Here is a 25,566-nt window from a genome sequence, read left to right on the forward strand (position 1 = left end):
TTATTAAATTTTAACGCATTAACAATGTTTTATTCTCACATTTCTCAGGGAATCCCTAGCTTATTAGTTTTACATAGCCGGCATAGCTCTCTTTTCTAAAATTAATATTATATTATTTTTGCGGCACTATTTCGTAAAAAATTTCTTTGATAAATTTTTAAAAAAATAAGTCGAGCCCTGTTAACGTTCGTCGTTTTATTTTTTTAATTTGCTACGGCAGCCGAGCTAAGTTTACATGCGAATATTGAGAGAATCTCACTGGAGCTTTTTATCTGAAGCTATTATGCCTATTAAAATTGTTGAGTAACTCAGTTCTAACACTTGATTGTAAATAAGTCTAAGAAATGTCCCCCGTTAAGCAAGGAAGTTTTCAGATAGAATTGTAAGAATAGGACAAATAAAAATACGTTTTCACTTAAATCATATGATTTATTCAATTTTCATTTTTGGTAAATTTAAAATAAAGATTTCATAAGTCCACAATCACTTAGCAATAAAACAATACTCATACAGATCAGAATGAAATAAATAATGTGAGAGTTCTGTTTAAAATGACGCAATAGTGTTAACTAACATACGGCACTAATCACTAATTATCACTTCAAACCAAAGGTGGAACAGGAATCTTGGAAAGCTTAGATCTAGGATATTTATCTATGCGACTGTTTCATCCGCCCCTGAAATACAAAATCAATGGTCAATAACATGTAAATCATTATTAAACTATTAAAAATACGATTTGTTTACCTGCAGGGAAATTGAGTTACGTTGTATAAGTTACGCAGGCTTAGGATTTCTGTAATAAACAAACATTGCTATTGACTATTTGCAAATACATAATATTTTTTTACCACTTATTAACACTACATAACACAGTGTTCATCTCATGTAAGTGACATTCCAAGTCTGTACAAAACCGAAGTCCTGTGCTTTAACTGCTTGCGACATACAGTCTGGTATGAACTTAACTAGTAATTACATCAGTTAGGATGAATTACTTATTTCTTGATGGCACACCAATTTTAACTGACATCTATATGGTCTCTTATTAACAATACCTATCTGTAGTCTAGTCAATAGGTCAATAGGTCTTTTTCTAGTAATAATTGAATAAAAGAATAATCCAAATGTAATCATTGTAAAAAATATAGAAGTTGCAGTAGCATCTTCACCACATAATTTGATATTATCATCAGCAGTAAAATTTCCCAAGACAATGAAAGAATTGTTTTCTATATGCTGCATCTTCTTTTTAGCTTGTTAGACGCCTACTGCAAGGCATAGTTCTCCCTCAAGGATCGCCACGATGTCTTGTGCTGCCCGCATACAGCAACTTCCTCCAAACTTAACTATGTCGTCGGTCCAACTTGTGAAGAGCCTACCCATACCACAAGCTGAAAAACTACTCTTAACTAAGTAACTAATGGAATTCTTCATAGAAAATATGCGAGTAAGCACTTACATTAGACGAGGTGGTGGAGGTGGGCTGTCCGGGCACAGAGTATTGCGGTCGGAAGTTGGAGAAATTAGCCGCCGCGGCCGCTGCCGGTGAGAAGCCAGGCAGAGTACCGCTCGCCTGGAAACCCGCTGGGAACTGCGCCATTTGTGCTGCTGACAAAATACACATGTAACCATCTCTAATGAAAAAAAAAAACTTAACTAGACACGAACACAATTAATTTAGAAATATTACCTTTTTACATTAAGGGAAAATTAATTTTATACTTACTAAATACATTTGAAAAATTAAAAATTAAAGTCAATATTCTAAGTACAATCAATAAACACTAATTTAAAAGTATATCTCAAAGAACAGAAATTAAGTTCAAATCTTATTTATTATGGTTAAATACATACAAAATAGCCCAGTATATAATCAATATAGGGTAGCTATGTTGCAAATATTCTGAAAGATCTATGATGATGGTAATGTTACAGTTATTTAGATCTCTGTTCTAGTATTAATTGCTACCTCACATCTTAATCTCATTTTTAACTATAAGCTACGACTATTACTGACAATAATACACATACATGCTTGGTAATATTCCTACTATTATATTTCCTATCCTGCTAACGCAAAGTAAAAAATAATCCATCAATTCAATTATGAAACAGACCAACTTTACAAGTACAAATATGAAATAAACACCCGGATTTCATTACCTGCGGGTACAGGGTTACCGGCGGTGGCTGCTAGGCGCGAAAGGATCGAGCGCTCCGACATCTGCAGGCGCTGCGCTACAGGCGGAATGCGAGCCAGCGTGGCCGGCAGCCGCGACACGTCCGACTTCATATCAGACAGCAGCTCCTCCAGTTGATTCAGCACCTGCACAATTCATTTATAACCAATCAATACAATGTCTAAATATTTGGGGTATCTGGAGGTAAGTCATTCCAGCCAAAGTGATCAAGTTGGTTACAGGCGACAATAATGTGATTATCTATTCATTTGATGCATCATGATCAAGTTGATATTAAATGCCAACTGCATAGATAAACCATGCCTGAACCAAGAACACTATCTATATAATTAATATAAGCTAATTATCGTTTTGTCGTGATTATCGATCGAGAGCTTTGCAACGGTTATGTCCAAATTTAAATGTTATTATAGTTACTAAAAAATTAAATATGACCTCACCTTATGCAAGACTGCGTTGGCGGGCTTGTTGCCGGCAAGTGACTCCTTGCTAAGATGCTGGTGCGACTCTGCGAGGCACTCCACCTCGGCGAAGCGCGCGTTCAGCGACATAGCCGGGTGGTTGGGATCCTGCGTCAGATTCAGGTACGCAGCGCGACGCAACTGCTCTTCGATCACCAGCGCTTGCTCCAATAACTAAAAAGTGTTATTGTAAAGTCATAACTGATTTTACGATTTTACGGTCAACATCATACTGTTATTAAAGAATGAATCCAATATTGAATTGTGTTTGTATTAGCTTAATCTCCTTTAGCAAGATGACATTATAAAGTACAGTAAAATTAAATCTCACCTTAAACCGCCTCGCGAGGAATTTATTCTTGATCTCGAGGAAATTTCCTTTACCGACGTCCATTTTGAATGGCTCATTGATGATAGCAAAACGAAGGTCATTCTGTATGTCTTGCCAGCGGCCATAGCCGTGCGTCACAATGCCCGCCAGCAGCCAATAGTCATGCCTCCTGTGCCAAATCTCATATTCTCTGCCGGGTGCTGCAGCTCTTTCTTCATTGAGCCACAATGTGTGTAGTTCTGTGAAGCCGCCGTCCGCAATGTTAAACATAAACTTACGACGCTCCACTTTAAGGTCTTCTTCTTCTTTAACTAACACGACGTCATCGTCATCGTCTTCCTTCTTTTCTTCCTTGGGTTTCTCCGACGCTTCTGATTCAGTCTTGTCGCTCTTCGCATCGTCTTTCTTTTCGGAATCATCTTTGTCTTCTTTAATTTTATCTGAGAGCTCTTCAGGTTTTTTGTCATCAGGTCTTTCGTCATCTTTAGGAAGATCTTCGTCAACGGACATGCGTCTCTCTTCTTTAATTTCCTGTTTTTCTTTAGTGGCTTCTTTGTCCTCTTTCTTCTGTTCTTCGTCATTTTCTTTTATATCACTGGTGTCCATAGGTTCCTCTTTGTCTTTACTTTCTTTAATGTCCGGCTTTTCATCCTTAGCTTCTTCTTTATCATCTTTATCGGAACCGCCGGGCGTTGGCGCTTGCCCAGTGGATTGTGGCACTTGTGTAGGAGCAGGCGATGGAGCGGCCGATGTTATGGGGGTCGCCGTGGAAGGCGCCGGGCTCGGCGCCGCACTTTCGCTTGCAGCGCCTGCTATTTTCACTGGTTCAACTGGCTTTCGTATCAACTCTGGCATACTGTAATAACCATTGATATGTTCAAATTCTTGAACCTTCTTTCTAATCAGACTCATAACTCCGATTCTAGTTAATACATGCTGTCGAGATAAACCTTCTCGGGGTACCCCGTCAGCAAACGTTTCAGCATTATCGGCGCCAGGTTCACATAAATGACGCATGAATAACGAAACGTATGCTTTGAAATTCCGTTCCGATTTTCCTCTGAGGTCTCTAACTAGCCACTGCGAATTAAAGGCATCTTGAGGAGGCATGCCGTATCGCATTATAGCGTTGAGGAAAGACTTCCTCTGTCGGGCATTAAAACCAAGTACTTCCATATTTCCGCCAACTCTTGCCAGTAACGGGGGAAGCGGCCTATCGCGCTCCTCGCGTCTCTCAAGACGTCTCTTACTGCGGCGGCTGAGGAGATCTCCGTTGTCATTCTTTTCATCAAAGTCATCATCTTCTTTATCGTCTTCGCTGCCCTGTGAGAAGTCAGAGTTGTAATCTGATCCATTCTCCTGCCATGTCGAATCCTCTCTGTTTTCAGTCTGAGCAACACTGCCATCATTGTAATTAACTTGTTTACGAACTCGCTTGCCTTTGCCCAGAGTCCTTGCTTGATCTTCCTGGTGCTGTTCATAATGATGTCTAAGTAGTTTAATCCAGTAAGCTGGATCAGTATTTTCAGCTTCTTGTTTAATAATTTCAGTATCCACTTCTTCCTCCCCGTCGCCTTCTTTTGTTGAATAGCTCGCCACTTTAAATGAGCTGAGGTATTCATTGGCCCAAGATTCTTTTTGTTCAATACCTTCTTTGGATCGATCCAGTAACTCGGCAACAGCTCTGTCGTCATAATGGATGGCTTCTTCTTTACCTTCTTCTTCCTTAAACAACTCTTCTGTACCAAATCTAAGAATATCATCCAGTTCTTGCTTAGTAAAGTTGGCACCTTTACCTCCCATTCCAGGTCGCACAACCAAGTGAGTCAACATCATCTTTCTCTTGGCCACTTGAGTGACGCGTTCTTCTACACTGTTTCGTGTTACAAACCGATAGATCATGACTTTATTCGCTTGACCAATACGATGGGCACGAGAGAAGGCTTGAATGTCATTGTGGGGATTCCAGTCAGAGTCATATATAATAACAGTATCAGCTGTGGCCAAGTTAATACCTAAGCCACCAGCTCTAGTTGAAAGAAGAAATACAAACTGCTGAGCTCCTGGTGCATTAAACCTATCAATAGCTTCTTGACGAATCGTTCCAGTAATCCCACCATCAATTCTTTCATACTTATAGCCTTCTCCTTCCAAGAAATCTTCCAAAATGTCCAACATTTTCGTCATCTGCGAGAAAATTAACACTCTATGTCCTTGTTCTTTAAGTTGCTTTAACATTTTAGACATAAGAACAAGTTTACCGGACGCTTTGACCAGTGCTTGTGTTTCGTAATTTCCGTGTGGACCTAATGGTGCCTCTTCCGCCGCCACCGGAAACAGGTATGGATGATTACAACATTTCTTCAAGTCCATCATAACATTGAGCAAAGAAACAGTTTGTCCACCACTTTTAGGATTCAAAGCTTCATAGTTTCTGGTCAGAATATACTTATAGTATTTCTTCTGCATAGGCGACAATTCTACTCTCACAATGAATTCAGATTTTGTTGGCATATTCTTTAGCACATCGGCTTTCAAACGTCGCAACATGTGGGGCCCAAGCATCTCGTGAAGCCTCTTCACTTGTTCTTCCTTTGAAACATCGGCAAATTCGTTTTGGAAAGCAGCAAGATCATTAAACTTATCTTTATTTAAGAAATTCAATAGATGGAATAACTCCTCTAGATTATTTTGCAGGGGTGTACCGGTGAGGAGAAGTTTGTAATTAATATGATAGCCGGCCAAAAGCCTGAAGAATTTGGACTGATTGCTCTTAAGCCTATGTGCTTCATCTACTACTAGCACAGCCCATTCAATGGAGCCTAAACAAGTAGAGTCAATAGAAATTAACTCATAAGATGTGAGAAGCACATTAAATTTGACTTGTGATTTGATTTTCGATGGTCTACCTCCTCTATTTGCACCATCATCAAATGTTAGTTCATTCTCTCTAATCACAGCTCTGGAATCTTTATCACCAACATATGTTATACAATATAGATCAGGAGCCCACAGTTCAAATTCTCTTTCCCAGTTTATTATCGTTGATAAAGGTACAGACACCAGGAATGGTCCTTTGCAGTGTCCTTCTTTGAATAATGAATAAAGAAAAGTGACTGTTTGAATAGTTTTACCGAGACCCATTTCATCCGCCAAAATAGTGTCAATTCCTTGACCCCATGAATAACGCAACCAATTAAGACCTTCTAATTGATAAGGATGGAGTTGCATTCCAGTCTCATATACAAATGGCGGTTGGTCCTCGTATTTTTTGTTAAGGTTAGTTGTGGGACGATCTGGGGGCGGATTATATTTTTTTAGTTTAATTTGTAGTCCACTACTGCTTTCGTCTTCGTCTATCGCATCTTTATTTTTGCTCTTGCGACCAGCCTTTTTGCCTTTGCTGCCTTTTGTCTTGCCTTCCGAGGTGATGAATGCTCGCATATCCTAAAAGAAAAAACTAACATTAATATTTCGTTTCATCTACCTTGTCACATTTTTGTCTTGTAGCGACAATACTAACGTAATATTTTTGGAATACAAAAAAATCTTCAGTATTGTTTCAATAAATACCTGATAATATTCAATAGCATTCTTTAGTCCGGCAATATCCTCATTTTCTGATTCCCATGTGGCTTGATCGTAAGAGAGATCGCGCCATTTCACTAGAAAATAGGTGGTGCCGTCGCGTGCTGTGCGGTGATTTATAACACGGTGAACTATCAACCATTCTGGTTTTACACCATACCTGGCAAAGAATATATCTAATTAGGTGTATAAAGCAGAATAAAACATTTTTTTAACCAAAGGCAGAACATAGTAAATAAACACGTAATTGACGCTTATGTACTAATCATTAGAACCAAAATTTAATCAATTCAAAAATCTGGATAAATCTAATTAATTCGTAAGTAAAATCAAATAATATTGATTCTCTTTCTTTTCAGCCAATATACGCCCTTTGAAAGATATAGGCCTCCCCATAGATCGCCATGATGACTAACTTAACGCTGTCTACATTAGGCGTCTAGTCGCGACAATAACTATGTCGTCAGTCCACCGAGTAGGGGCGTAATCACGCCGCATCTACCACGGTTGCCAATCGAAAGCCTTTCTGCCCCAAAGGCCATCAGTTGCATAAGCGATGTGTCTCGCCCACTGCCACTTCAGATGAGCAATTCTTCAAGCCATGTCGGCAACCTTGATTCTTAGGCAGATCTACTCATTTCTAATTCGATCTTGCAGCTAAATTCCGATATAGCCCTCTCCATTGCTCTCTGGGTGACCTAGAGCCTCCGTATGAAAAACGTCTAAAAAGTAACCACGTCTTGGATCTATGGATACAACATGTATTTACTTGAATTGACATCATTGTTTTTGTCAACACATGTTCATTACCTGACAGATAGATTATTTATTATCTTTCGCCTTTGTTTTCTTGCTATCTTACAATCTTAATACATTAAGATTGTAACTTACTTGTAATATTTCTCCTCAAGTAATTTTTCATCGGAGTCCTGTTCCTGTTGCTGTTTATTCTTAGCTCGCTTACGTCCCTCTCGTTCTTCCATCGCCTCCTCTAGTTTAGGTGGCTCTTCAGGATCCGATTTACGCATATAATAGCGATACATCAATGGATGGAATACATCCAACTGAAATAAGTTAATGAAGAAGTTGTTAAATGAAAATCAGTTTTCATCAAAGATTATCTGTGAAATATTTCACTTTATCAAACCAACATTTGCTGTTCACATTTTCACTTTCAAAATTTTGACTATCTTACTAACCAAATTTTTATATAGAATGCCTGTTAGGTGACTTTAAGCTTTATATGATGAACTGTTTTTTTAAAAATATACTTAGAGACATACATACTAGAACTTCAAGTAATCTGATACTTTTGGCACAGAACATACTTGTTTGTTGCATTTCATATAAAGAATGGAAGAAATATTAATACATTAATTTTGTATTATTTATATGATTTCCTTAAATTTCACACAATAAAAAAAATTAATTTAAAACAATGAAAGTCACCTGTATTTCAGATATCCAACTGCAGTGCCAATATGAACGTTCATGCCATTTGACAAAGAATTCTCGCGATCGTGGCGCCTTTGACTTAGCCGATTGCTCCTTCCACCTCCAAGTTAAAATTTTTGCTACTTTACCGTCGAGAGGTGGGCACTGAAAAAAATGTGAAATACAACATTATAACATGTGATTATAATAGCTTAGAATATTTTATATATATTATTTTTTACCAATAATAACTATTTTGTATGTTACTACTTTTCTGTTCTACTCACACTACATCGAGGGCACTTCCACTCCCCATCTGGTACTTCTTCGAGTGGTGGATTGAGACAAAAGCGATGGTATGCTGAAGGGCAAGAGTCGCAGCATAAAAGTTCTCCACCATCCTTACAAATCCTAAGGAACAAAGAGAGATAGGTTAGACATTGTTGTCATCAAAGTTATATGCATAAATTTAGACATACATTTTATACACTGAAAAACGAAATACATACAACATAACACACAACAACTCTTTTCTCTAAAAATTGCTAAAGTTTAGGTTTTATAAAAAATAATTAATCATTTTTGTGTACTTAAGCTTGTAATCAAACGTCACACTAAACCTACCAAGAATTCTTGTATATATGTAGGGAAAGGCCTACAGCGCGCGGTTAATTGACCGGTAATTAAAAACGATATTGATTTTATTTTTTAATTCAGATAATAATAATAATGTAAATTATTGTTAAATGTACATAAAAAAAAAGAATTATCATGAAGTGTCGTTCAAATTTATTTTAATAATTTGCAAAATTCTTTATAACAAAACAAACTAATACTATTGTTTTCTACTCTCTTTGATTGAAACAGACTGCGATAACGGTAAATAATTGTACTCCAAGGCAATTGCATAATATTATACGCGGTACATTGCTTTCATAATTAATTTTTCATAGAAAATAAACAAAAATAACTAAATGTAAAGAGTGAAGTAAATATTACATGCATTCTAAAAATTGTCATATAGGTTGATAATGATTAAAGATGTGTAAATTTTAAAAAGGGTCAAATGAGAGACAATTTTTTTATAAAACTATGAATTATGTCATGTGCATTGTAAACCAAATTTTCTAATTATTATTTTGTTTTTTCTTTTGAAACTTACCTACAGAACTCCTGATGTTCATCATCATCCTCCTGATCCTGGTTACCTTCGGCCTCACAGTGTGGACATGACCACCGGCCTTCAGGAGTCTCCTCTAGCTCAGGCTCCAGGCATACCAAATGGTATGCCCGTGGACAAGTGTCGCACAGAATAATCTCTCCACCTTGTTGGCATACCTGAAAATATAAATTGATGAAAGGTCTGATTACCAAAGGACCATATAAGTAGGTTCTACCAGTATTGTTTTCTAAATGTAATAAACTGCCTCAAAGTGACGACAGCTTGTGTGATGCGGGAACTTATTATTTCTCAAGTTGCAAAAGCCTGATCTATTAATATTTATGGATTAAAATGATCTCTAACCATCAGGTGATATCCCATTCTTTTAGTTACTTTTGCCTACATTTTAAATGAATCGATTTTTGATTATATAAAATTAATTATAAGACATTTTTAACACAATTAAATTTACATCTGTTAATTAATCTTAAATTATTATAATATACAATGGTGAAAAAATAGTGACAGTATATTTTTATAACCTATTTTGTTATATTTTACCTTCCATAACCGAAATTCAGTTTTAAGCATAATGTGCACAAACATTTTTAAACATAGTCTTTAATTAAACAATAAAATTACAAACAAAACTATAGTAGTTACCTCACAATAATCTTGGTGCTCATGTTCACCCTCTGCACCATCTGGGAATTTATTTGTTGTCTTCAGTTTCTTCTTCTTTTTGCTCTTGTTCCCAATTTTTGTCTTTGCTTTCTTTTTTGGCTGTTGCTGTAATTAAAATTTGTTATAATTTGTATTCACCTGTATATTTTATAACTCGCATGAACAAATTTAAATGTCTATGATTTATGTCAAAATACACATACTCCTGTAGTTTTCACTAGACATTTCACTTATATGTGAAATAGAATTAAGTATGGCCAAACTGGTAGAAGACTGAAGTTAAAATATGTATAGGACAAAAGGACAAATAATTGAGACATAAATACATTCAAATAAATAAACATTCATTACTACATTCAAATTATAGTCAGTTTTTAAAAATTACATATTGCTTCTTCTATCTTTATTCATCTCAATGGTTACAATTGATAATATTTTATGGTAACATATTAATGCATTAGTACAGTATTTTATGCAAAACTGCAAAATATATTATAACTTACTGGAGCGTTGGGATCTTCATCCTTGGGCTGTGCAGTCCCCTCCTCTGCTGTAGTGGCTGTTGAAGGTTTGGGTTCTTCCGCTTCAGCCAGCATTTGTTCAAATTCTGCATCAGAGTCTGTATTTGCACCAGGACTGCCCTCGTGCTCCTCCTCCTGTTAAATAATACATATTTTTAATGTATAAATAATAATGTGCCCAAGCATTTAAAAATTTAACTCGCACATTTCAAAAGTTTCAAAGTTTACAAGCATGCCTTTTGTCAATATCTAAGTGTAGTCTCATAATAAAAATATAAATAAACATTTTTAAATTCCACAATGCAAGATTTTATTAAATAGGACTTTCAATAGGACTTTAGACAAGCTCCACAGATGAAAGTAAAGGTTAACAAACTAGTCATTCAAAAAAGTTAAATATAAGAATTAACAAATAAAAAATGAAATTTATTATTTGATAATTCTTATACATAAACTTGTCTTCTATAATTAAACTTAACTTCTGTAAAGAAATTTTTAGGGAAATAATTGTGATAAATTTAATCTCACCAAAGAGTGTACAATAAGCAAGACTGTGGTCATACATGTAAAATTAAGATAATGTTTGGGTATAAATGTCTGAAGACAGGGCGCACACGAAGGGCGCTTAGCCTAAAACCTCTCAAGGCAGCGAAGCTCGAGGGCCCCTGGTAAGCATCAAGCCAGGCCACAGAGTACAGTTTCACTGAATTGGGTGTTTCTATTGTTTTTCTGGCTAGCTTTAAACATGTGCGACTAAGAAAATAGATAGCTTGCCAAACGTAGAGCGCGAGGTAATGCAATAAACTCACACTGCTCGTTCTCTTGCGCTTGCTGAATTTAATCTTGAGCGTGGGTACTTTGGGTTTCCTGCCGGGCTTCCCGCGTGGCGTCGCGCCGTGCTTTGGCCGGCGACCACGTTTTCGCGGCGCTGGAGTGCCACCATCACTTGCCTCTTCCTCTTCCTCTTCTTCAGGCTCGTCGGTAGCATCTTCTATCTGTAAATATGACAAACATTAATCCCATATATCGTCACTACGTCTATTGATCATGGATACAATGCTCATTGTCTTCATGGTATTGTCTACTTAAAATAAAATTATGTCATTTAGATATATAAATTTTTCCCAAAATTTGAAAATAAAGTTGTGTGTATATATAACATAAATAATGGATATTATGTATATATATATATATACATAATATCCATTATATAATATATATATATTATATATATATATATATATTATATATATATATATATATATATATAATTATATATCATACGATCATTACCATATGAGGACATTATTAACTGAACTAATTATAATATTACAGATACTAATTAATTGCACAAGCATAATTCACTTTTATGTTCAATATATTTAATGTGGTTAAAAATATGAAAAAGAATTTAGTTTAAAATAAATTATTGATTGTTGATGTCCAGCAGTGGATGTCTTATGGATAAAATGATGATGTACGTAAAATAAAGAGAAACCAAATTCGATTTAACCTAAATTCCATCCAAAATTGATACTAACGTTTAAATTTCTTATTTAATTTTTATATGTGGCGATGCAGGAACTGATTTTATAAAAAAATAAAAATAAGCCTGTCAACTACTCACATTAACAGTTTAATAAAGATTAATTGATAATGGCTAATTAGTAATATGGGGTATATATGCAAGAAAATTACTAATTGCTTTATGAACTGTTCAACAGCATTTTAATATAACATACATATTCTTAAGTAAATTTTCCTATAAAAATAAATATGGGGGAACTATACCTTGTCTTTTGTCAGGCGTCCGGCCCTGGGCTTAGGTGCGTAATCTGACGCCGTGGAGGTGTTTGTGTTTTCCTCTGATCCTAAAGTCTGCGTGCCGCCGCTGAGATGTGGGTTTGTTTCACAGAATAACCGCCACTTCGCTGCCACCAGCATCATTAACTTCGACACCGGCACCTGTAAGACGATATTGAGGTATATTTCTTTGTTCACTTTCCTTTTATAAAATTGGAACAACATGACATAAGCGGCGTATTGTAGGAAAATCTTGAATTGAAACAATTACGTAATTTTTGTGTTCGATAATTTAACAAAAATTTTAAAGCATATGGTATTACCGTCATACTTTAAATATAACTATCACAGTAAATTTGAAAAAATATACATAATCTTTTGGATTACTTGCTGAGCTTTACTGTTGCGCGTAATCAAGCTCAATTTCAAAATAACACAACAACATACATTTTTTTAATATTAGGAATTCATTATACTATATGATATTTGTAAACATGTTTAACTTGTATAAAAAGACTTCAGTATGTTCACCGTTGTAAATTGTATGTGTAAAAAGTGTAAATAAATAAATAACCCCATTTCCCTGGGTCACTCAGTAATCTTAGAATGACTAAAGACTTCCTCTTTTTTAAAAAGTTAATAAGTCCTAAAATTTTATGGAAGGTAAAAAAATAGAAAATCGTACAAAAACTTGAAAAAAATTCACAAAATATCATGACTTTCTAAACTGCGCGCGAAATTTATAATGTTAACTGTCAAAAACAGTTCGTTATGAATTTCGCGTGTTTGGACAGTTCGATTTAAGTTTCGAATTGACTACTAATAGCTGTTATAAAATAGGACGTCTGTCGAATCAAGTAGTACTTTATAGATCCTTATAAATACCAATTCATTTATTTACAATCAATATAATAAATTTAAAGAATTACCTAAATTTGACGAATGGAAATACCTATTGTTGTTCGTAGGACCATTTAAGAAATGTTTACATCATGTATACAATGGTAAAATTTCCTAAATTTAGGCATCATACCTTTGGATTCTCTTTGACAAGAAGTGGTCGGACATGCTGTTGGAATAACTTGTACGACGTGAGATTTTCTAAATCAGCTTCACTATATTGAATGTCTACGTCTGTGAGGCCAAACGAAGAGCACACCTCTTCAACTGTGGGCATACCTGAAACAAAAGAAAGCAAAATAAACAATAAATATATGTAAAATTATTTTTTAAAAATATAAATATATAAGTCGCGACATATTCAAATGGCTTTGGGAAGATAACCCGTTAGTTTCCCGAAATCTTTAAACCATGTAACGTATTGTATAATCATTTGTGTACCTCATGTATATATATATTTATTCATGTTTAAAAAAATACGCTTAGAAGTATTTATATACGTGTAATATATGCGTATATCGCAACAGACGGAAAATTACCTCATTTTTGCATAATAGCTATACACATATACATACTATAAACTATAACAATAATTAACATATGGCGTTTTTATGGTAGTGAATGTTAGTTAAACTAAACATGGTAATGTTTGTGCATTTTGAAGCAATAATTTTTTTAATAGATTAACTCTGCTCTTATGGCATTTCAATATATTTTTTAATCTCTAACGAAATGATTAAGAAAATCAAAACAATACATGCAAAGATAGATGAAGATCTATGTCCAACAGTGAACTTGTTGCGTCTAAAACGATGATAAAGGTATACTGAGTAAAATCTGTATTTCAAAGCCCTGATGGTCTCGTCTAAATGTTTATCATAATATATCATCAACCTATCACTAGCTGAGAAAGCTATTTATAACTAGGTCTATGAATTATAAATGTAGCGACGGTATTACGTATAATCATCAATGTCCGAGTCCGCTATCAATTGTACGTTCAGAATGAGGTTTGTTATCTACAATGATGTATGTGTTCAATCTGTCTTCCCATGCTAATAATATTTATTTTACATTTCCTAACAATTGCAAATGATTGGCCGTAGTTTTTCCTTTTCAGGCACCATTGAAAGAGAAACCAAGCCTGTTTACTTCAAGGGGTAACCGGCGAAGCTATCTAAGAATGCTAAAGCTACCCAATAGCTCAAGCGGAGGTTCCCAAGGAAGCTTTGTTTAGTAACAGAACAAGAGCTTCGGGCTAAACGCCCTAAGTTCTCTGTCACCTTAAATCTATGAGAAACAATGACTTTTGGTCATGCAATAAATGCCTTATTTTTAAATACAAAATATTACACACCCGTTAGCCCAGTAATTTCGTATTTTTGGTAAATTCATACGACAGAATCGATGAGATTTTGAGATATTTTATACGAACATAATATTTATTAAATGATAAAGTTACTACTATAGTTTAAATGAAGTTGTCCGTGTTGTCATGTACGTTTGCGAACAAAACGACATAAGTAAATAATTAATCGCGGTACGTAACTAGTGTAACATTTATTTGTCATTGCAAACTACACTGTTTTTCTTAAACTATACTGTTTATCTACAAGCTTTCGTGTTGACTTTTCATAGGTGAAAATAGTTGCTACTACTTATTGAAACTTAACACTTACTGCGTAAGTATACTAGATATTCAAAAACAGTTAAGGAAAGGTTTTCTTAACGTAAATGTGACAATGATTCAAAACAAGCAACACTGACGTATAAGATCATATCAGTAAGTGAATTTAAAAAAAACAGACATACAGGATATATTAACACATTTCATGCCAGGTGGGGCATATACGACCCCCGCTGTACTTTCCGTTAAGGTCATTTGCAGTTCTCATTGAAAAACAAAGGATTGTTAAAAAATTAATTGTAGGGTCGAATACAGACAACTTCACATCACGTATGCGCGTACGTAATGCATATTAAAATGTATAACTTTTTCCCGCTAATTATAGCTTGCAGTATTGAAAAAGTGTAAAGCATACGTTTATACGACTTTTTTAATTTTTAAATTGAGGGTCGTATACGCTACACGCAGCCTGAATGCAAAATCTTCAAATTTTGCCGTGGCACGGAACGTGTAAATACATAAAACCGAAGTTGAAAATTACACCAATGGAACTAGTGATATTTATTATAGGAAATGTGTTGAAGTTGCTAAAATGTGCTTGAAGATCGCATTGAAACCACCTGTCCGGTATAACTCATAACGGAATTGCATGTCATACAATGTCATACAATTTTCGTATATCGATACGACGATATGTTTAGACTCAACAGTAACCCGTAATAACCAAGTAATACTAGACAAAGATTGTACGTTTCATAAGCCGATCGAATGCAATTAAATCTTACGAGACTAGACGACACAGGCCAATAAAAAGTATTGATAACTTTTCGTGTCAAGGCCTTTCAGTCTACTAGTATCGAGTAAACGTCATTCACGTACATTTATATACAATACTATATTGTTTAAAAATTAATATCTTTGTCGACAAACAAAAATATAGTATCAATATTTATATTGATATATTCTTTATTAATATTTCAGTCAATCAAAATATTATAAATGAAGTAGGCGATACTTTTTTACATATTTTTTTATTATTTTTAAATAATTTCATAAACACACTTCCGACTGGAGGGAAATTGACTTTTCTTTAAAACTAAATAAAATTAATTCGTACTATATTTACACTGTCACGAAGATAAAGTAAATTTATTTCAATCATTATATTAAAAAAGGAGCTTATTCGCTAACAGTTCAAAACTTTTTAATTACGAGACTAATCCATATGTGATTTACTGCGGTCGAAGCTTCAAAAGAAAGTAATACCATTAATACTCCCTTTGTTTGCGGTTTATTTTAATCTATCAGTAGATTTTATCGTTTTAATGTTGTGCGAAAATACGACCCTTTACATTTCAGAGGGACTCTATTACGGATTAGTAGCGGTTTTTTTTGTTTTAGGCCATACTTGGTTTATTTAACTCGTACAAACAGCTTACGTTAAATACAGGGGACGACAGCTCCCAGTTATTATAAATAGAATCATTCCTGAGTTACTTTCGCCTCTTCTGCATGAGCTTACGCTTTTTAAAAATGGTAGCACTGACAGTACAACCATTTCGAAAAGTCAACTAGGTAGCAACCGAACAAGTTGAGGTTTGGCTCTCCGCGAACGTTAAACGTTTTGTCATTGATAACCCAAGCAGGGGCCACCTCCGGGGCCTCAAATTAAAAAAACAAAGTTCAAGTTGAGCGTCATATGCATCCTGCCCCTCTCAAAGTCGTAGAAATTGTAATGCCAATACTGGCTAACATTACAGCCACTACGGCAAGCGTTAGCGCTAAGAAAAGAAATGATGGAAAAAACGCTACCGCAAAAAGCAACGATGCTATCTAGAATGCTCGGGGTTGGCGATCTCTGTGATACAAAAGCCGATCCCGATTCTGACTAGGCTGATTGGTTTTCGAACGGCTGTGAAATGTTTTACACGATGCCTGTCGTCATGTCGTTCAGGACGATACCTAGATAGAAGACTTAACTTGTTATGCTCGTAACACTGGGTTGGCAATGATCGAATTTGGATTTGAAAGGTAACAGCTACGCTCCGAGAACATTGCCGCACTTTTGCTGAAAGTCACTTTGAATCTCTATTTCTTGGACTTTTGTTTTAGGACGTTTGATGCAGTTTTGAGGCGTTCGGTGGAAGTGTTAATAACGACGCCTAAAGTATAGATGCAGGTGACTTTTGCAAATACGAGCTAGCTACCTTTGACGCGTGGAATAAGGACTGTACAGAGCGTGTATAGAACCAATGTATAAGACCGATCTCATCCGATCTCTCGAAAGTCCAGCATAACAGAATCGTATAACTTGCATATGAGTCCGTTATACCAGACTGTCGAACGCTTATTTTCCACTACTAAAATTTCTTTCTCACTGAATGCACTCTTTATTATATAATGTAAAAATTACTGTACAATTTTTAGTATGTTATTCCTCTTTTCCGTTTACCTTAAGAATTAAATATACTCCCGTGGTATTATGCGTCAGAAACAAGGTATACATTATATCTCAAGAATAATTAATTAGTAGCTGTAAATTTGTGTTGTACACCGATCATTGGCGATAAATTTAATCAATTTTTTTACGTTTTCACGTTTCTGTTTATATTACAAAATTAAACCTAAAACGTTACAAGCTTTGCTAGAGATTTTTGATTACAAATTTAGGTAACACGTGATATCGAAAAATATTAATTGACCTATGTTTAATAAACCGTTTTAGTCGATGCCAACCGATAACATTTGAAATGTTTACCTCAAAAATTTCGAAAACTCTATCAAGTATTTTCTTTCTATTCGATCGATTGGTTCCGGCATCCGCGCGCGGGGCATGACATAAAAGCTATTCTGTATTAGGAAAACAAAAAAACAAAAAATAATGTAATGCAATTTGTACTACATTTTTTGTACTGCTTGTAATAATTACATTTACCAAACTGCGCATTAAGTATGACCGTAGTATAGACACGAATATGTACGAGATACAAATGACAAATTTATACTTTTAGTTAAGTGCTATAATTATGTTACTTCAAGTTACGAAACAATTTTTAACAAATTAATGACTTCTTCGCCGGCAACATTTAATAATTATAAATCTAATCTGTTAATTTTTTAGCCTAAAAACACCCAATAATTCCCTGAAGATATCTATAGCGGAATATACCATAATCACTACGCTTGGCAGGGGGGTTGACGATCGAACTGTGGTTATGGTATGGTATTATATGGTTCGCAGAGGATGTGATGTGGCAATCCTATATAATTAATGCACAGTGTGAATTATATATATAAGATTGTACCGCAGGATCGCAAGTCTGTCTGTACAGCCTGCTAGCGCTCTATCACTGGGCTATCAAATCAAGTCTATACTGTTTTCGCAGGGCTTGGAGGCTGGAGTATGGACAAAATACCTTTATTAGTTTTAGCGAAGATAAGCAAAGGATGAATTTATGTGCCTTCTTCGAGTATCTTACTTTCGTGTTGATTGTTTCTGTTACTTTACAATTTATCGTATTTTTGAAATCATATCTATTTTACCTGCGTTTAGAGAACATTTATAGAAAGTTCATCAGAAATCCAACAACAAAGAAATCGGACAGGCATTTTTCGTCCGCCGAGAAAAAAAATAGCGGCATGTAAACCGGTCTTCGAATTTCTTTAGTCTCTGAACCTCATTACAATCATCCGTCCCTTTCGTTCACTTACAAAAAAGTGATTAAAAAGCGAAAAACTGGTGAATGTATAGATCTTTTTGTCAATAAAATGCTTTAATGCTTTCACACCTTTTTCCTATCACCCTATATAAAGCGATATATTGAAACTGTCTGCAGAGGCATCAAAGTTAACGATAAATAATTTTAATATGTAATAGTAATCCTATTTTTGACAACGTTTTATTTCTGAAACTTATGATTTTTGAATGGGGTGTAACATATATTAATTGCCAGCAAATAGGCTATACATTCATTTCTTTAAAGCTTCTAAACCTCTAAACAATCATCCTGTATACTTTGCCCGGCGAATACATAGTCTCTATGTTAGCAATACTCTGTGAAGGCGTGGCCTTCCCGGCCTCGTGTTCAGGTAGTCTGCTTTTCGTGTAGCGTGACTACCTATTGATTTGCTGCGTTTATTACGCAAGAATCAAATCTCATTAAACTTACTTAAAAGTATACACCACTATTTCCGTGTCATTTATGTCATAATTAAAAAAAATAGTTTATAATTATTTTGATTACAATTACAATATTAAACCATGCCTATTAAAACAAACAAACCATAACACAACTTCACTATAAATTCAATATATACATTAATTACAAAAATTAAAATTTAATTTTAGGTTAATTATAAAATTCGTATAGTTTTAATAATTACTAATTGGTAATTGAAACTCAATATAGATATTTATTAAAAAAGAAAATACTATTTATGATATTGATAGATTTAATATTTTTTAAAAAATATTTCATCGCGTAATTATTTTTTTTAATCGACGCCATTTTTGTCACGTGATCAAATAGGTGACGTAGCAGTTAATATATTGCGATCGAAACTTAAGGTCAGTGATCCTTAAAACCTCCAAAAAACTGAATAATGTTTCCGTTGTTTGTTTAATTTATTTTAAATTACATCATCCATTATAATATAAATTATCTGTTTAAAATAATATTTCGAATAATATTTTGGAAAAATTTGAAGAAAGAAATGACCAATTTAATCTTTTCTATTCTTAGAATATAACTCAATTTCATGTGCAAAGAAAAAGCCCAACAAAACACTTAATTATATTCGTGTTGATTTCAAACACCTATGTTATTTCTAACACAATCTAATCCCCTCAGAATTAGAGAGTCAACAAACCGGTACATGATCTAAAAGGTTAGACCTATTCACAAAAGAATAATCATAACTCTCTCAATTTATTTACATGTTATAAGTTTATTCAAGTGTTTCTGAGAAATTATGTAATAAGTATAGTACTTGCTATGTATATGTAGCATATGTTCATATAATTTTTACATTATATTTTTACTTTTGTATAACATTTAAACATCTGCCTATATTTACATATATCTATGAAACACCTTGGTTTGACTAGTAAAGTGCCTAAAGGCATCAAGTTCACCATTACACAAATTGCAAAGTCTAAATGAATGAACAGAATGTCACATGTTTATCAAAAAATTGTGTAAACCTGAATAATTATTATTTATTAATAATTTATACATATAGATGTAATATAGCCACTCACCAGAACCTGAATCAGATGGTGCTGATGTGGAAGTGTTATGTTTACTTCCTCTGCCTTTACGAGATTTTTTACTTGAAGACATTGCACTGAGGGCATAGTCGCTATCACCTTCTGCCTCTATTTCAAGGCCAAAGTCATCATCCTGCAACAAACAGTTATAATGAAAACAACTGCATTTATTTATGTTCAGTGAATTCTATTAAAATAATATAATTTTATTAAGCTTTTAAGTGATTCTATTGAGCTTTGTAAATATCTTACATCTTCACTTTCATTCTTTCGCTTCTTCTTTTTCTTTCTTCCTTTTTTCTCTTCTCCTTTGGCCTTTCGCTTCTTTCCTTTTTTCTTTTTTCGGCCATCTTCTGGTGAATAATCATCATCTTCCTAAAAACAATAAGGTTGAAACAACAACAAAATTTTTAATAGAGGATTAGCCATATGAATGATTATTATATTATGATTAATAGTTTATTCAGAGTTAAAATTTTTGGAATATATTTAGAAATTTCAAGTTTATGGTTCTCAGAATTCAAAAAGTATTTGGTGAATTCATACTATTATTATGCATTTTGGATGCTAATAATAATATATTAAACATTGCTAATCACTACATTTATTATATTCAATGAAATATCAGTTTGAAAATCAATATTAATATTGATAATAAAAAAAAACAATGTCTTTTCCCTTTTTTCTAAGTCAGGGTTCAACTCACAATTATTTTAGTAAAAACGTAATAAAATATTTTAATTTTTATTTACCTTTGGTGGTACTTCATCACTCTCACCAGAATTTTCATTCTGACCCTCGCCTTCCTCTACGTCTTCGTCGCCTGTAACAAAAATTTGCATAAAACTGGTCAAACCACTCACCGCATGCTTTACACCTGTCCATCTCATGAGGAACCACCATTTTTCCCAAAGCACGCGCAATGCTCGCGGTAAGGTCACTAATCCCTTTGTTTGGCGGCGTCCATTTTGTTAAGTAGTAATGAGGGGTAATGCATGTTCTTTTCTGTCACGAGCTGCCACATAAAAATATTTACAACCGAACGACAACAAACTCGCCATTGTGCTATTAAAACGTGTCCTTTAGCACTGCACTACATAAATCTTATCAATATGTTACACACACAGCATCACTAAACCCGAAATCTCCAGATATTTAATTGCTTACCGCAAGTAAACATATGATACCGCTATTCGCGGCTTACCTATGACATGCTAGTAACAAAATTAACCGTTTACCTGCAAAAGAACCGTCTACTTCATCGTCCGATGCCATTTAGAAAACTATTTAACACAAGTTGAACACGGATGAATGAATTTAATATACTTAAGATAAAGGACGCGCAGTTTTTGCGACAAATGGTAATTAATTCAGAAATTGATGCCGCCGTCACTACGACCAACTAGCATGGAATAGCGACATATTTTTTTCTCACTCTTGCATGCATAGAGAGAAAAAGAAATTTTTGGGATGCCATTTATGACATATAACGAACAACCCAATTTATCGGTAAAATAAAAGAAATATTTAATTTTAGCTTGTTGTATTTCTTTTAAACTCATTACTTATTTCTTATTTTCATAGGGTTGAAATTTATTTATTAGTTTATATCTAGGTTGTACACTCTTGCTTTTATTCACCTGCACCAGTTTCTTAATTAAATTTCTACGTAATTATCAAAATTTAATAATGCTTAATCTTTGGCTATTGAAATTAAAATGAAAAATTAATGTACCGATTTCTAGATTTATCAATTCAATGTATGTACGTGCCTATAACAGGATTTTGACATTTATGATCCTAAATATATAGATACATCCTTAATGATATTTCAACATCTCTACAATTTCCCTGCTTTGACTTATGGGTAGAAGCTTTTTAATATTAGGATATTAAAATAGTAGCATCTAGCCTCTTATTACAAGGCATGAGCTTCCATTTAGATCACCACGATGAACGCTTGTTCGGAATAATCTGTAGTCAAAAAGAAAGCCCTATTTGAAAAACATTTACAATATCCACGGCATTTGACGATAATTCGAGTGTTTATATTTTGACAGACGTTTAGGACCAATTATCATACACCACCAATACACATCGAAGTTTTAGGCGATAAATCGTGTATCTTGTTAGAAAAAAGCCTTATTCCATTTGTTTTAATATCAAACAGTTATCGCATATTCCATACAAAATAATGCACCAAGCTACATGTTATTGTTTTTAGTACATCATTCTATCAATTACTTCCCATATTCTGAAATCCTTTAATTTATTTCCTAACTATATGAATTCAACTAAGTTGTATACTCTAAGGACATTACGTAACATATTATATATACATTTCTTATAAGGGAGTGTTTCTACCCATTTATGTATCAGTCGAGTCGGCATCGTAAAATCAGTAAGTAGTAGAGTATATCAGAATATACACTCCAGCATTTATTGACAGAAGACGAGGATAGTTTAACTAAATGTTTAATGCTAAAAAGAAAGCACCATAAATATTTCTTTAAATTTTATGTAAATATTTCATAATTGCGAATTAATAAGGTATTTTTAATATAAAGTTGCAATATAGTGGAAGTTGCCAGTGGAAAAATTTTTATCCTCTTTTAATCTGTAAAATTATTATTTTTCATTCGTTTACTCTAGTTGAATTGATCTAAGCTGCTTTTTAAAGTCACATTTTTAAGTTTTTGTGTATGAGAACAAAGATTTTGTTAATAGGTCTTTTAGGATCTTTCCATTTCCTCAATGAATGCTCTTTTAGATTACGGATCATCATCTTCGAGTGATAGTGATGAAAATGAAATTATTGACGAAGAGAAGTAAAATACCACATATTTTTAGAGGATTTGTAATTGATGTTATTATAATAATAAGCGATTTAATTCATGATTTTAGGAACAGTAAAGATGAAACGAAACCTAAATTACCGAAACCGACTATCGGCGAAAGCAGCCTACAAACATCTGTATTCTCTAATCCATTTGTCCAAGAAGAGTTAGCGAAAGCAGCTATACTTGAGAAACATGTAAAAATGGTATATGTTGAGTTTCAATTACAAAATTTTAACATTCTTCCATGTCATGTTGAAGCAGCGCGTTCCTAGTTAAATAACTTACTCTTAGTTGAAATGTCAGATATAAATTGTTATAAACATATAATATTATCGCAATGTCCCCTAAAATAGCATAATCAGGTTAACTTTTACGTTTATTATGACGAAGTAAATGTGATAGCAAAACATAAAAGAACTGGCTAGGGAGAAGCTCCTAGAATGTCATCTCTATTCCAACCATGAAATAAAAAAAGTAGATATCTATTATTCTCTGTGTATATTCACATATTAACATCACAAATAGGAAAAGCTTATATAAAATCATATATATAATCGTCAAGTACATAGTCGGTGACTGTAAGGTTCCAGGTAAAGACAATATGCAAATGATTAATGGAAGGAAGATATGTTGGAGCTACAGAAAGGGGAGGTGTCGGTTTGGGCATAACTGCAAGTATGCTCATGACTCTGACATATTGAAATCTGAAGTAGAATTGGAAGCGGAAAAGCAGGTAAAATTGCAGATAAAAGTAACTTACACAATAGAACTGAATGACTAATTTTTTTTTTACAAATTAACTTGAGATTAGGTTCAAACTTATTGAGATTAAGATTTATGTTAGTTATAATTCAACAAATGCTTTGGAGTAAAAGACCTGTAATTAGAGTCTGGTATAGAAATATTTCTACTCCATGTGGTCTTGTGTGGCTCTCTACAACTCTTACTAACTGAGACAGTCTCTTTTTTGACTGATTTCCTGGGCAGATGGATTTTCTTTGCCACCAGGATGCACTCACAGTTTAACAATAACAAAATTTTGTTTATTTCTAAAGTTTAATGATAGTAAAATAATCCATATGTTGATGTTATGTACTTTTTCATATTTCCAATTTACAGAAATTGAAGACTGTGGTTTGTGAAGGAACAGGGACCATGTCCTCTGCACCACCTCCACAAGTGGCCTTAGATATCTCAGAACCAAATGATGACAGTGTCTGGGAGGGTGGAGCGAGTAAGAAGAAAAAGAGACCAGGCTTGTCCTCTGGGCTTGTCCCAGGAAAGAAAGTAATTAAGATGTACAAAGAGCAAAAACTCAAAGATATGTTTAAAAAATAAGTACAAAAATGTTTTACTAAATCTACAAACATATTTACAAGTATACAATTATTGTTTTAAAATTTAAATGAAGTTATCTTATGTTTTAATGCTTGGTGCATATATCATGCATGCAGCAGAACATTTATTATTGTATAAAATTTTAAATTGGTATTGCTATTTTTATCTGTTATAATTCAAATCAATTCAATAGTTTGTTAATGTACAATAAGTATTTGCATTCCTTATTATGTTAGGAGTTTTATTATATAATGAGGCATGTCTATATTGTTAAGTGAAATGTATTTTGCTATTTGTGTGAATTAGAATTTCTTTGTACATATTATGTACTACTAAATTACTTTATTGAAAAGTTTTTTGACTACATATGAATTATTTCTCACTGCAAATTAACAATAGAACTTCTCAAGCACACAATTTAATGTTATACTAGATGAAGCTTTCACATATTATTGCATGTTGAACAAGTTTCTCACAAAGAAAATGTGATTTTATTCTGCATTAAAACATAATTACTGCAATCTCATTCTTAATTGAATATAAAAATGAAATAAGGAACTTTTAATCTGTAATGTATTTCTTAACAATGTAACATATCTTATAATTTTTAATATGTAAGTACCATATCCATTAAGTTACAAACTATGAAATAAATGTTTCTGGTCATCACTTTTTTCAACATAACAAAGTGTTTTGGTAGTTAATCATTACTTATGGTGCCAAAAATATAACAATTACTGGGTTATAATCTGATTTGGAGTTATGGTTAACAGTTTTATTTTTCTATTATAGGTTGTCTTCTGGAGTATTAATTTTTTGTGTGTGTATTCAAATTTGAAAAACTTAACGTGATATATTTTATCAAAATTGTTGTCAATATTGTATATGTTCTGACTATACGTTGTATGTCCTACCATACAGTGTTTATTATACATTTTGAAAACTTATTTAAAAAACTAACGATTGACGGTCCTAGCTATTAGACGAAAGTTTATACATACTCAATATACAGATTTTTTTAACAGAAGTAACACTAGAGCTGCGGGTGCCTCCCAACAATGAATGGTGGCTCTGCGATACTACGCCCTCTTCTTTAAGCAATGATCTCGCTGCTACTTTTTAAAGATTGTCTTACATTTCTAAAAATCTATTGCAAAAATATCTTCGCTTAACTACGTAATTTTTAATCTGATTTAAGCCTATCCACACTCTTTTTCAGTCTAGGTTGAACATTAAAGGATATTATAACGACAAACAAAATATTAAAAACAGTAAAACAAATCTACACATTAGATATTCAAAATTGTACTAAGATTTTACCATCCGATACTTCTATTACCCCATTCTCTTCAAGTTTTTATGAATTCAGTGTCACTTTTTTTGAATTTTTTACTATTATTTCTT

The 25,566-nt window shown here is 33.6% G+C and overlaps 2 protein-coding genes across 4 annotated transcripts; one reads left to right on the forward strand and one right to left on the reverse strand.

Moving 5' to 3' along the window:
• Positions 1-425: 425 nt before the first annotated feature.
• On the reverse strand, positions 426-21,405 carry Mi-2 (chromodomain-helicase-DNA-binding protein Mi-2 homolog). Of its 3 annotated transcripts, XM_068773890.1 has the most exons (20): positions 21,223-21,405; positions 20,737-20,807; positions 20,237-20,359; positions 19,976-20,117; positions 13,222-13,367; positions 12,177-12,350; positions 11,195-11,380; positions 10,368-10,520; positions 9,844-9,969; positions 9,181-9,356; positions 8,306-8,429; positions 8,034-8,183; positions 7,476-7,648; positions 6,570-6,744; positions 2,997-6,443; positions 2,645-2,839; positions 2,167-2,329; positions 1,463-1,611; positions 748-796; positions 426-677 (listed from the first exon to the last, which is right to left on the reverse strand). In XM_068773890.1, exons 1-19 carry the CDS (start codon positions 21,257-21,259, stop codon positions 788-790), a joined length of 5,919 nt encoding a protein of 1,972 aa, XP_068629991.1. In that variant the 5' UTR covers positions 21,260-21,405; the 3' UTR covers positions 426-677; positions 748-787. The 3 variants fall into 3 exon arrangements, with proteins under 3 accessions (XP_068629991.1, XP_068629990.1, XP_068629989.1); XM_068773889.1 differs by lacking the exon at positions 748-796 and having other exon boundaries at positions 1,463-1,608; XM_068773888.1 differs by lacking the exon at positions 748-796.
• A 1,242-nt stretch (positions 21,406-22,647) lies between these two features.
• On the forward strand, positions 22,648-24,785 carry LOC137930513 (uncharacterized). Its single transcript, XM_068773789.1, has 4 exons — positions 22,648-22,812; positions 22,889-23,027; positions 23,408-23,557; positions 23,944-24,785. Exons 1-4 carry the CDS (start codon positions 22,739-22,741, stop codon positions 24,160-24,162), a joined length of 582 nt encoding a protein of 193 aa, XP_068629890.1. The 5' UTR covers positions 22,648-22,738; the 3' UTR covers positions 24,163-24,785.
• Positions 24,786-25,566: the final 781 nt, after the last annotated feature.

This window comes from Battus philenor, unplaced genomic scaffold (assembly GCF_028537555.1).
Source record: "Battus philenor isolate CCGP_79_NKW_IND1 unplaced genomic scaffold, ilBatPhil1.0.hap1 SCAF_6, whole genome shotgun sequence".
Taxonomy (NCBI): Eukaryota; Metazoa; Arthropoda; class Insecta; order Lepidoptera; family Papilionidae; genus Battus; species Battus philenor.

Bases quoted from the DNA above. Each gene is read 5' to 3' on its own strand.
- LOC137930513 (XM_068773789.1), top strand. From the start codon at position 22,739: ATGAATGCTCTTTTAGATTACGGATCATCATCTTCGAGTGATAGTGAT. The intron at 23,028-23,407 runs GTATATGTTGAG...GGTGACTGTAAG, and splicing joins TTGAGAAACATGTAAAAATG to GTTCCAGGTAAAGACAATAT. The intron at 23,558-23,943 runs GTAAAATTGCAG...TCCAATTTACAG, and splicing joins AATTGGAAGCGGAAAAGCAG to AAATTGAAGACTGTGGTTTG.
- Mi-2 (XM_068773888.1), bottom strand. From the start codon at position 21,259: ATGGCATCGGACGATGAAGTAGACGGTTCTTTTGCAG. The intron at 9,357-9,843 runs GTAACTACTATA...TTATATTTTCAG, and splicing joins AGCACCAAGATTATTGTGAG to GTATGCCAACAAGGTGGAGA. The intron at 8,430-9,180 runs GTAAGTTTCAAA...TTTGTTCCTTAG, and splicing joins GAACATCAGGAGTTCTGTAG to GATTTGTAAGGATGGTGGAG.